This window comes from Nannobrachium achirus, assembly GCF_963921795.1.
Source record: "Nannobrachium achirus genome assembly, chromosome: 11".
In the NCBI taxonomy this organism is placed as follows: Eukaryota; Metazoa; Chordata; class Actinopteri; order Myctophiformes; family Myctophidae; genus Nannobrachium; species Nannobrachium achirus.
Genome location: NC_137820.1, coordinates 7,508,338 through 7,520,777, shown reverse-complemented (window position 1 = coordinate 7,520,777; position 12,440 = coordinate 7,508,338). Strand labels below are relative to the sequence as shown.

The window sequence follows — 12,440 nt, the reverse complement described above, 5'->3', positions numbered from 1 at the left end:
TCTCAGTGAGTGTGTTTCTGTGTGCCTGTCCTTCACATATCTCAAGAACCGTATGACTGATCGACTTCAAACATGACGTGTGTAATGTGCATTTTCAGAGCCTGTTTATTTTAATGATCAAACAATCGATTGTGTTCCAGCTTGGATCAATGGTACTACCATATACTTAAAATACTATTTATCCATAATCAATAGTCCTGGTACTGATCTATCATTGTGGGCTCGCCGAAGGCGAGAACACTATTTTATCCTCATTATTTATAGAGTGAGTTCTGCCGCATATTTCCGCCGCAGATAGTTGGCATTTTCCGCCGCAGACAGTAGAAAGGCAGAGCCACTAGCCAATGAGGTGGCATGATTGTATTTGAGTTCTGTCGCAGACAGTATAAAGGCAGGGCCCTTAGCCAATGAGGTGTAATTGAGGTGTGGAAAATCTGGGAGTGGTGTTAGCTGGGGTATTGGTTGAGCTTCACATGACAATTAACACGTCACCTTTGGGGGGAAATATATAATGAGTTCTGCCGTATATTTTTGCCACATATTCGATATTCCTAATATGTCGATATGATATGATGTCACAATGACACCAAACAAGAGTTTAAAATAAGTACTGTTTCTTGTTTTTTACAAGCGAGCCCACACTGTTTTGTAGGAACAGTATCTCTAGTTACCTTAGGTATATTTGCTCCCAGGTCCTGGTACTATACTAATTAACATGTTAATTACCTTAGGTATATTTGCTCCCAGGTCCTGGTACTATACTAATTAACATGTTAATTACCTTAGGTATATTTGCTCCCAGGTCCTGGTACTATACTAATTAACATGTTAATTACCTTAGGTATCTTCGCTCCCAGGTCCTGGTACTATACTAATTAACATGTTAATTGCCTTAGGTATATTTGCTCCCAGATCCTGGTACTATACTAATTAACATGTTAATTACCTTAGGTATCTTTGCTCCCAGGTCCTGGTACTATACTAATTAACATGTTATTAATTACCTTAGGTATCTTTGCTCCCATGTCCTGGTACTATACTAATTAACATGTTAATTACCTTAGGTATATTTGCTCCCAGGTCCTGGTACTATACTAATTAACATGTTAATTACCTTAGGTATATTTGCTCCCAGGTCCTGGTACTATACTAATTAACATGTTAATTACCTTAGGTATATTTGCTCCCAGGTCCTGGTACTATACTAATTAACATGTTAATTACCTTAGGTATATTTGCTCCCAGGTCCTGGTACTATACTAATTAACATGTTAATTACCTTAGGTATATTTGCTCCCAGGTCCTGGTACTATACTAATTAACATGTTAATTACCTTAGGTATCTTTGCTCCCAGGTCCTGGTACTGCTGGGGGTTCTTCAGGAAGTTGACAAACTCCAGGATCTCCAGCTTGGCCTCCTCGCAGCCGGCCACGTCCTTGAACTTGACGTCTATGTTGTCCTTCATCATCTTGGCCGTGGACTCGCTCATGCTGAAGGGCCCGCCCCTCCCGCCCCCGGCGCCCCCTCCCATTGGCCCCCGCCGCAGGGTGAAGAGCAGGAAGCCAATCACCAGCAGGGTTGGGATCATGCTCATCAAAAATGAACTGTAAATAAAAAGGGAATGATGATTGGCGACACTAGAATGTGGCTGCTACTATACATTATTTTCATAGCGATTGTTCCATTTTTTGAGCGGTGCAAACCGCTCCTATAAGTGGCTGTGCTTGTGTCCGTAGCCTTTTTCCTCAGCGTTTTGCCATAGTAAAATGTGTGTGCGTAGCATCATGTTTGTCTAGTGATGTCATATGTCGTATGTCTGTAGCCTTTTTCCTCAGCGTTTTGCCATATAGCAAAATGTGTGTGTGTAGCATAGCCTGTACATCCTAGACTTAAATCCTAGTCTGAAGATGTTATGCAAGCACGACCACCGCTCACTTCACATTGGGTGTGATTTTTTTAACCTATTTCTTTATCTGTGGTGCTCAAAGTTTTTAATGTCAAGGACCCCTAGAATTATATGTATTTGACCGCAGACCTATATGTTCAGGGTTTTTCAAAAATAGCAGATCTACGAGATCTGCATACATTTTCAAGGTTTTTCAAAGATAGCAGATCTACAAGCTCATAGTGCCGTGCTATGTGCTTGTATCTGCTATTTTTGAATAGCCAAAGTATGAAAAATTATGTTTAAAGTGGTTACATGACAGAGAGGCATTCTCCATCTCAATGGGTTTATTGAGTATGCGTTTCTTTTTAAATATTGTATAGTGAAGAATAGCCGATCAACAAGCTAGTGTTAAAGATACAATTATGTACTATTGGTACAGATGAACATCAATATTCCGGTGACTATTATTTCCTGTTAATGTCATTATTTGACATAACTTTGAGAAATGGGAATGCTCCTCGCTCTGTGAAGCGTCATTTTCAAGTGACAATTACTTCTGACATGCTGCACAGCTCAATCACTGCCGGTTGTCTGTCAGTCAGTCAGTCAGCAGTCAGTCTGTCCGTCACGTCACACTTTTCCGCTACTCATAATATGAGTAGGGGCAACGGTGCCCCTATCCATGCCAAACTTTGCACACACTCCTTGGCTGCCAAAGCACAACCTCCACCCCTCATTTCTCACATGCCCCTCTTCTAGCACCACCATGAGGCCGATTCATCCAAAACAAATTTTTGGACACTGCTCCAACATATTTTTCCCTAAGATCACGCAAAGCGGTACACAGCATCTCTAAAGTCATGTCATCAACATGGATCTGTCCCATTTCCCATATTCCCTCCTGATTGGCTACCATTGCCTTCTAAATTTTGTGTATGCGACCTGACGGTTGTTTATCTCCCGATTTAGGGAGTCTTAGTGGTATTGCTCTACAGTATAAGGTTATTGCTACACTTATTTATTTCAAGTAATTTCCTTCCGCAGAACATGACAGATATGAAAACAAAATGCTAAATATCTGCTTGGCATGCATTCTCTCACAGATCCACCCGTGCACACCAACCCACAGGATTGTCTAAGTAAACCGTCTCTGTATTCATAATTTGGGTGACCTAGCATTTATTTTGTTTACATAATTTGACATCAACACTGACTTAGGGGCTGTGTTCATAGACACCTTTCTGCCGTGCATTTTTTTAAGCATGGAATGGATTATGACAAGTATAATTATAATAACGAAAACTATTATAAGGACATAATTGCCGTTATCTAAAATCATTGCGATCAGGCGATTATGTAATAACAGGGTTCCCACACATTTTTACAAATACATTTCCAAAAAATTTCCAAAACTTTTCCAGAATATTTAACCCAATTTCCAGGGCTATATAACAATAATTCAGCTCAATAACAAGTCGCTTACTCCTATATGTGCAATGCCCAAAGACAGGCAGTGTATGCCAGTGGTTCTCAACCTTTTCGGGCCGTGACCCCCAAAATAATCATATTTGAACTGGGGACCCCCACCCTGACTGAGAGTTGAGGAATTTTGTATAACACAGTTCTATTGTGAAAATAGCTGATCTACATGCTCACAACGCCTCGCGTTCGCCTATTTTCAAAATTTCTGACACTAATATTTGACAATTTGGCCCATAACCAAAGAAAATGCATAGCTATTTTTTCCAGGACCTTCCTGGTCAATTCTTGATCAATTCCAAAATCCAGTACTGGAAAAATGTTTTTCTAATTTCAAAATATTTCCAGGAATTTCATGACCGTGGGAACCCTGTAATAATGGACTGTGACAGAGAGAGAAGAGAGTACACACACATACCCATCACTCTCAGAGCTGTACACCACAGCTGCTCTATGCGACGGCTCCAGCCCCAGCTCCATGTGAGCAGCCTCCAGGTTCCGCTCAAAGGTGTCCACGCTCCCTATGTTGAACCACACATAGCTCTGGGAGGGGGGAGACGATAATAAACAGCGTTGGAAAAACGCCAGTCGTTTAAGAAAACTCACGATGCCTGAAATAAAGCCTGAAACTTATTTTTGCAATTGCAGTCCTCATCTCTCAAATGCTTTTCTATTTCAAGGACATCATTAACTCTGAGAGTGTACAAATGGAACAAAATGAACCCATAACCCTCTAAGACCCAAAAATAGAAATACTTGAAATTAAAAATTAAAAAATAAATCTGATGGTGTTGTAGGAGTCCTAATCAGAGGAAAATGTAATGTTTTTTTTCTTCAAAAAAATGTTTCTGTAAGGTTTTATAGAGCATCGCAGTGAGGTGTCGGTGGTTAAGCAGCCCATTCATTTTCACCATAGGATTTTTCATTATGAGCCACAAAGTCGTAGCAATTCAATGTACACTTACCACTAGGCTGGTGGTTGTAAAATGGTTCTATATGCTCCTGTAGAACCCCCGAGTATATATGCAATCACTCTAGTTTTAGTAAAAACACGTTTTAATCAAGATCGCACGGAGAAGAACTGCATTACCCATGCTGCTAAAAATGTACACCCGGTGAAATCGACGTCTGTGATTGGTCTAGCTTCTTCTTCTTCTTTCATGTATCTTGCGGTTACCGCGGAAGTAGCTTACTGCCCCCTGTCTTCCCGGCGGATTATTGCACTTCAGCAGAACTCCGTGAGCGATCGTCTTTCTTTTACAAATATGATGTTAAAGAGGACGATAAGAGCGTCCACAGAGATGAATATCACTACATGTCAGGCCATATGCTGGCCTGGATAACTAAACTGAGCGTGATTTAGGGATATATTTCAGGAAAACAAGTGTCATTCGCAATGCATTCCGAGAGTGTAGTTTCTGCAATGTTTTAAATAATGATGTACACAGTCTTGTACCCTGCCCTTTTTTTCAGCTTTCTGATAAAAAAATAATAATATTGTCATGAATCCTCTCCAGCCGAGGTGGCTCTGTCTGAGGCTTAAAAACGTTTAAATAAATACTTTATGAAATGTCTATGGAAGAAATTAATGGGGAAAACGCTTCCGACACCAGAGTGAGGACGGGGTGGGGCTTCAACTGCGATGCTCTATATATAGCCATAAATCATAAATCATGCTCCGATTTACATATGGGGGATATTTTTCACAATATCATCATATGTACATGTTCTAGACATTCTAATGATCACCAAAAGAGGAATAGCTTCAGTGAAAGCTTCGTCAAAACTCTGGAATGTCAGCCTCTGTGGCGGGTGTGACTGTCAGCCTCTGTGGGGGGTATTTATATGCAAATATTGTGGCCAATGGCATTGTAATACTAAACAATAGAATCCAATGGTGATGTTTAGGTGGTAGGGGGAGCTAAAATAATGATTTAAACCTTTTTTTGGATAAAATACAAACATTGTAATATTACAACAGTGGGTGCTAGAGGGTTTTAAGGGTCCATTTGGTTCCATTTGTACACTCTGAGTTACAGATCTGTAAGGGGTCGTTCATAATTCAGCTCAAAAACAAGTTGCTTACTCCTATGTGCAATACCCAAAGACAGGTAGTGTATGCCAGTGGTTCTCAAACTTTCAGGCCGTAACCCCCGAAATAATCACATTTGAAGAGAGTTGAGGAATTTTGTATAACACGGTTTTATTGTGAAAATAGCCGATCTACATGCTCACGTTGTGAGCATGTAGATCTGCTATTTTCACAATTTCTGCCTCTATATACTGACAATTTGGCCAATGTTTAATTTGTCATTTCAGAGGCCGATCTAGATCTGCTATTTTCACAATTTCTGCCTCTATATACTGACAATTTGGCCAATGTTTAATTTGTCATTTCAGAGGTATTAACAAAATCAATAACCAAAGACAAGGCATAGGCATTTTTTCCAGGACCTTCCAGGACCCTTGATCAATTCCCAAACTTTTCCAGTACTGGAAAAATATTTTTCTAATTTCAAAATACAGTATTTCCAGGAATTTCATGACCGTGGGAACCCTGACTGTATGTGTAAGAAAACACATTTAAATCATGCATCCACACACCCCCTCTGAGGCATCAGCTCCTGGCACCAGAATGACTCGTACATACTGTTTGTTGACAACCTCCAGACGGTCAACCTGGTGAAAACACAACAGTATAGGAAAGAGAACACACACATTAACAACATACTTATATCATTTTATACAGTAGCTATTACACTGTATACATACTTATACTAGTGCAAGTAAGACGCATCAGGGCAACATGCGACCTCACCCTAAAGGCGAGGTCGTACCAATTCTTGGCCATCTGGCCAGTGATGTATATCAGACCAACTACCCATATATGGAGACCCCTGCATGATAGTCAACAATGTGATGTCAGAACATGCCCATATATGGGTATTACCAAATATGGGCATTCCCAGATATGCCCTTAATATTGATGACATCGGGACAGGGATCTCCATATATGGACATAAAACGGACAAGGACGTAATTAATTTGCAAGTGTGACTCGTGATGACATCAGCGATCTCCATGTATTGGGCATAAAAGGGACAGCAAGCCAGAGCATGATGTCAAGAGCGACAAACCCATAGAACCACAGTGTACATACATACATACACGTCTACACGGACACAGACAAGCTGTGACATTTCTCATGGTAAACTGTCAATTGCATGTTATTGTTTTGATATGTCGTAAGATCACATTACCGTTGTTAAAGTAGGATGAATCAAAATCTAACGACTATTTATGAATCAAGAAGCTGAGGATATCAAAGACCTCACACCGCTCACGGCAGTTAATTGTTTATGGACAAATTGTTTTATTTATTTTATCCTGAAACTGCTTGTTATCTTGGATTCTTCATTATTTGTCCAATAGGGTGGAGGTGGGATAAAAATGCAATTATTTTCTTGATTTATGCTATTTCATGTTTGCCTACTATCAGACCAAATCATGTTTTTCTTTTTTTCTTTTTGTAATTTTATTTAAACCATTTAAACCCTCCTATATACTTGTTTGACCGTGATCCCTTTCTTTTACACCAAAGATCTTCAGCGGAAATAGCAGATCAACAAGCTCGCAACCGGGTTGCAAGCTTGTTGATCTGCTATTTTCACTGAATGTTTGCCTACAACATGTCAAGATTAGGGAGGCCAGGGTTGATGTGGATAATCCCTACTTCTCACCATGCCTCTGCCGAGGTAGCGATGCACAAAGTCCTTCCAGGTAATCTCCCTGCCGGTGTCTCGGAAGTACAAGTAGAGGAAGGAAGAGGAGATGCCTGCCGCGGCGATGGCCAGGTACCGGAAATCCTTCTCATCCCACGGGATATCACCCTGCACACGAGGAGGTAAGGGATCATTTTCAGAGAAAATATCTTCAGTCCGCAGACAAACACACATTAATTTGGGTGTCCTTGAGACATGAATATGTTTGAGAAACACCGGTTTAACCCTCTAAGGCCCACTGTTGTAATATTACAACGTTTGTATTTTATCCAAAAAAAGGTTTAAATCATTTTATTTTAGCTCCCCCTACCACCTAAACATCACCATTGGATTCTATTGTTTAGTATTACAATGCCATTGGCCACAATATTTGCATATAAATACCCCCCACAGGGGCTGACATTCACACCCGCCACACCCGCAGACATTCCAGAGTTTTGACGAACATCATCTCACTTTTTCATGGAAGCTATTCCTCACAAAAATGCCTGTACTATTTTTTTTGGTGATCATTAGAATGTCTAGAACATGTACATATGTTATTATTGTGACAAATATCTCCCATATGTAAATTAGAGCATGATTTATGATTTATGGCTATAAAACCTTACAAAAACTTTTTTTTGAAAAAAAACATTCCATTTTCCTCTTATTAGGACTCCTACAACACCATCTGATTTTTTTCAATTTTTTATTTCAAGTATTTCTATATTTGGGCCTTAGAGGGGCAACATCTAGGAGGAAAGCCCAAATATGCAACGTCACTTTAGAAATAATCCCAACAAAACAACAACTGTGACCCAACTACCAATATTGACAAGCGACTTTACAGAAAAACAAGCCCAAGGTGGTTCTAATAAGTAGACTTGGCAACATTGACCTGTAGCGACCCATCTCGCTGTGATCACTGCCATACTGTAGGCGGTTATTGTTTTCGTACACGATGCCTTGTAAGGGAGCGCTTGTTTTCGGTGGAGACGACGTAGGCGCGGCCGTCTCAAGCGGACTTGATCCACGTGAGACACCACCAAGCTTTTTGTTTTTTGTTTCTTGTTTTATGTTCTGAGGACAACGGATGAAATTTAGCTTTAAGCTAACTCCGGCTGGTTTACACTAGGATCTTGTATGTTGTATAATGCAATATGTCATAATCTCTGTGTCCATGAACTGGTACTGTCCTGTCTAAATAAACAAATAAAGTAAAAAGTATAAAGCGAGCTAAGGCGAGCAAGTCGCCGTGTTGAGCGTTGCGAAGTCCGCTTGAGCCAAATCAGACCCGATAAGGACTGAATCGTAAATCTTTGTCCCCCCCGACTTTCGGCACCTCCGCGCGGTCCAAGTGAACACAGCGGAGCGCTCCCTACCTCCTGTTCAGCCAATCACAAGCCGGGCAAACAAGGCATCGTGTACGAAAACAATCGCTTACAGTAGGTATTAGAGTTTATGTGCGTGCACGTACGCAACTAAAGCCTCATTTATACATATTAAAGGAGTAGTTCACCCCCAAAATGACATTTTTCTATTGATGACTCATGCCATGGAGAGTAGAGTTCAATAATATTTTTAGTTTTTTGTCGCATTCCTAAGACAAAAATGTGATAACAATAAATGTACCCCCATTTGTTCCGGATGGGGACCCGTTTTGAAACGGGTCCCAACCGGAATCAATGGGGGTAAGTTTACTCTAATCAATTTTTTGTCTTAGTTATGTGACAAAAACCAAAAAATATTATTGAACTCTACTCTCCATGGCATGAGTCATCAATAGAAAAAAAGTCATTTTGGGGGTGAACTACTCCTTTAACACCCAGTGTCACACAAAGAAAACAGCCTACTACATGCTTATTAGATCATCAGTTATTTGACGTGTGTGATTTTCATAAGAATCAGACATCCCATGCTTGTGAAGAGATGGTTGACACTGACACCTACCTTCTGCATGCGGCTCCACCAGTCTTTACCTCCTCCTCTCTTCCCTCCACCTGACCTCCCTCCTCCACCGCTGGACTCCTTGCTCTTCCCATCTGCAGGTTGCACGTTTAGCTCAAAATTAAAGCATTATCTGCACACCGACACAGGCAAATAACAAAATACCAAGAGAGGCAACTGGCAGATGAATCATGAAACCATCTTCCTACAGGCTTATAATGAAATATCACCAAAAAGAAATAAAGAAATAAGTCTGGCTGGATAATTGGTATACAAAACAAGACATAACTGTGCTTGAGGAAACCAGACAAGATATCACTTGTATCATTATTGTTATTGTTTTATCGGTTCCATTGTGAACATCCGGTAGCTCCTACTGTACCTTTGGGTGCCTCGGTGGAATAAAACCGCCCTCGAGCCGAGTAGCGTCTCTGACAGTAGGACAAAAACTTTGATGGGGTGAGAGAGACATTCTGAAAGACAACATGCACCCACAATTAGAACAAAAAACAACAAGACTGCACCTCTGACGAGGAGCAAACTTGCGCCTTTTCTTAAGTGCCTTAAATATATATATATATATATATATATATATATATATATATATATATATATATTATATTAGTGTTATTATGTTTGCCACAGACAAAAAAAAAACATCTAACTGAACTAACTGAACGCAATACTTGCGCCTCGCTTTTCTGACGGGCGCAAGTAACAACAATGTGCTACTTTCTGCTGGTACCCACTACTCCAGTGGCCAATGAGTGCTGGTAATATAGGAGAGGATAATGCTGGGTAAACAATGTGTATGTATTGATTTTGTTATGTAGACACATTTACAAAGGGTGAAACTGATAGATGTTTTAGATAAACAAACAGACGGTGCATTTATATAGTTCCTTGATCCAAAGCGATTTACAATGATTCTGCATTACATTCACACACCGATGGCGGAGGAAACCATGCAAGACTACTCCAACCTGCTCTTCGGGAGCAATTAGGGGTTCGGTGTCTTGCTCAAGGACACTTGGACATAGATAGATAGATAGATAGATACCTTTATTATCCCAAGGGGGAAAATTTGTTGCCCAGAGGCAGCACAGCAGTATAAGGTTATTTACAAAGTTACAGAGAAGTATGAAAAAGATAAAAAGAAAAAACAAGAACAGAGTACAGAGTACAGTAAGTACAGTAAGAGCAAGGTACAACAGGAAAGGGAACGAATAATATATATACATAAAGTGTCTTAAAGCACGACTATCAAAAAATAATACAGTGCCCAAATCAAAGTGACCATACAGTCAATGCTAGTTAGTGCAACAAGTATCTCTACATCATGTCAAACACAAGCAGAAATACTAAAAGAAAACTACTAACACAACCTAATAGTGCAGTGTCCAAAGGTCAGAGCGATAAAAACAACTAGCAAAAAAGAATAAAAATAAACAAGAAAGGGTGATGCGGCAAGACGCACAAAAAAACACCCTCCCTGGAAGGACCTTAGAGGTCAAAGTCAGTGCAGTACATTAACTCTGGGGGAGCCTGGGATCGAACTGGGACTAGATGCGAGTCAGGAGCCTGGAGTGGAGCAGGTTGGACTTACTGACAGACACATTCCAATACTTCATTCATTACTTCCTGGTGATGCCAGTGGTGGTGATGTCACTGGCATCACCATTCACCAGTGAATGCGCGCTTTGCTGGCGCACAACTTAGTATACTTGTGCACAAGTAGCAAGTTGGCACCTCAACACAGTGCAGTTCTAGTTGTTTTTGGGACCACCACAAGTTTAAACACTCAGTGAAAACACCAAAACAATGAAAACACCAAAATACAGCAAGAGGGCAATGTGTTTCTGCAGGTAATCACTACACACACTGCTCCAGCGGCTGATGACTGCTGGGTAAAACATATATTTATTTATTGTTTTGATATGTAAACAAAACACAGGGCAAGGTTACATACTACAGTATGAGCATAATTTAAGAAGGCATGTCCGGTTTGATGGTCATCTTTGTTCAGTTACAACACTAAGTTATAGACCAACAATCTAACTGCCAATCCAAAGGAGAAACTAAAGAGTTTGTAGATGTAAAATTCCAGTCAAGGCGCCTGTGTGTTTTGCCTTTAGAGTGGGATACCCCAGTGATTATCAACACCTCTTTCTAGTCAAGGACCTTCAATTGGGTAAATGGGTACGATCTGGGACAGTGGGACCCCAATCAAATTATAGATTGTTGTTGTCTGATTATGGACTGTCATGTGATGTGTGTCTATTGTACAGTGGGCATAGAGATATCAGTACAATCTTAACAACCATTTGTCTACGTTCTCTAGACCAGTGGATTTCAGGGACTCTCTATGGTTCCTTTTGTGGGGATCTAAATTGACCTATACATACAAGTCTGTAACTTTGACGGTGTACAAATGATCATCTGTAGACTACACTGTCAAAGTTAAGGGGAGGCCTTCAAATGTCAACATTTGAGAACCACTGCTCAAGACTAGTTGTATTTACTTATACATTTAATAATGGTCAAGATGAACTATCTATAAATCCCTGTCTGGGGTCTCAGCCTGTAAGAACCACGGGGACAGCCCACGTTAGCCCAAGAAGCTAACTTCACTTGAGTCAGTCAACAAACAACAATCACATCATCACACACACAAAATCACAAATGGAAACAAAACTAGTTTATAATCAGACTTCTACAACGTCTCGTTCAGGCATAGCTCTAGTCTGGTCCATAGCGTTAGAAGGAGTTAATGAGAACTCCTTCTATCTAAAGCTATGGACCAGAGCTAGAGATTACATAACATTACAACAACCTACCGTGGTGCCACAGACTCCATGCCCGGGCAGGGAGCTCCATGAGGCGGCTGTGAAGCAGCAGCGACCCCCGGCTAGCACCGTCCTCCTCCCCGCCGCCAGCCGAGAGAGAAGACCCATCATGAGAGACATTCCCCCCGCTAGCTGCCCTGGCTATGGCCGCCGACCTGCCTCCGCCACCTTAATGTGAATAGTAGTTCTGGTGGTTTGTAACGTTGTTTTGTTTCTCCTCTGCTTCATTCAGCCTGTGTGTGTGTGTTATTGAAGAGTTGATGTAACCTCGCTTCTGCAGGCTTTTGGGAAGCCTGGTTTCTATTGTGAATCAACCAGTGTGATCCGGTCTAAAGCCCCGCCTACTGTATCCGGTTAATGTACACGCACACATTACATGCAAGACACGTTTCTGTATCCGGTACATAAACGCAGGCCGGATCAACATCTTGCAAAGCAACTTGATCCCAGTCTACGGAAATGTCATGATAGGGTATAAGAAAGGACCGGAGCGGCTTCCTTTCCATGTGCCTGAT

General features: G+C 40.9%; 1 protein-coding gene across 1 annotated transcript in view; it reads right to left on the bottom strand.

Annotated features, from left to right (window-relative positions):
* The window catches only part of afg3l1 (AFG3-like AAA ATPase 1), a 29,137-nt gene extending 16,984 nt beyond the window's left edge, over window positions 1-12,153 (bottom strand). The window contains exons 1-7 of the mRNA XM_080736610.1: window positions 11,917-12,153; window positions 9,462-9,552; window positions 9,083-9,174; window positions 7,109-7,258; window positions 5,973-6,047; window positions 3,787-3,911; window positions 1,335-1,605 (exon numbers count right to left, since the gene is read on the bottom strand). Of these exons, the coding sequence (XP_080592736.1) occupies window positions 1,335-1,605; window positions 3,787-3,911; window positions 5,973-6,047; window positions 7,109-7,258; window positions 9,083-9,174; window positions 9,462-9,552; window positions 11,917-12,045 (933 nt within the window). The 5' untranslated portion in view covers window positions 12,046-12,153. The remainder of the gene's footprint in view (window positions 1-1,334; window positions 1,606-3,786; window positions 3,912-5,972; window positions 6,048-7,108; window positions 7,259-9,082; window positions 9,175-9,461; window positions 9,553-11,916) is intronic.
* Window positions 12,154-12,440: the final 287 nt, after the last annotated feature.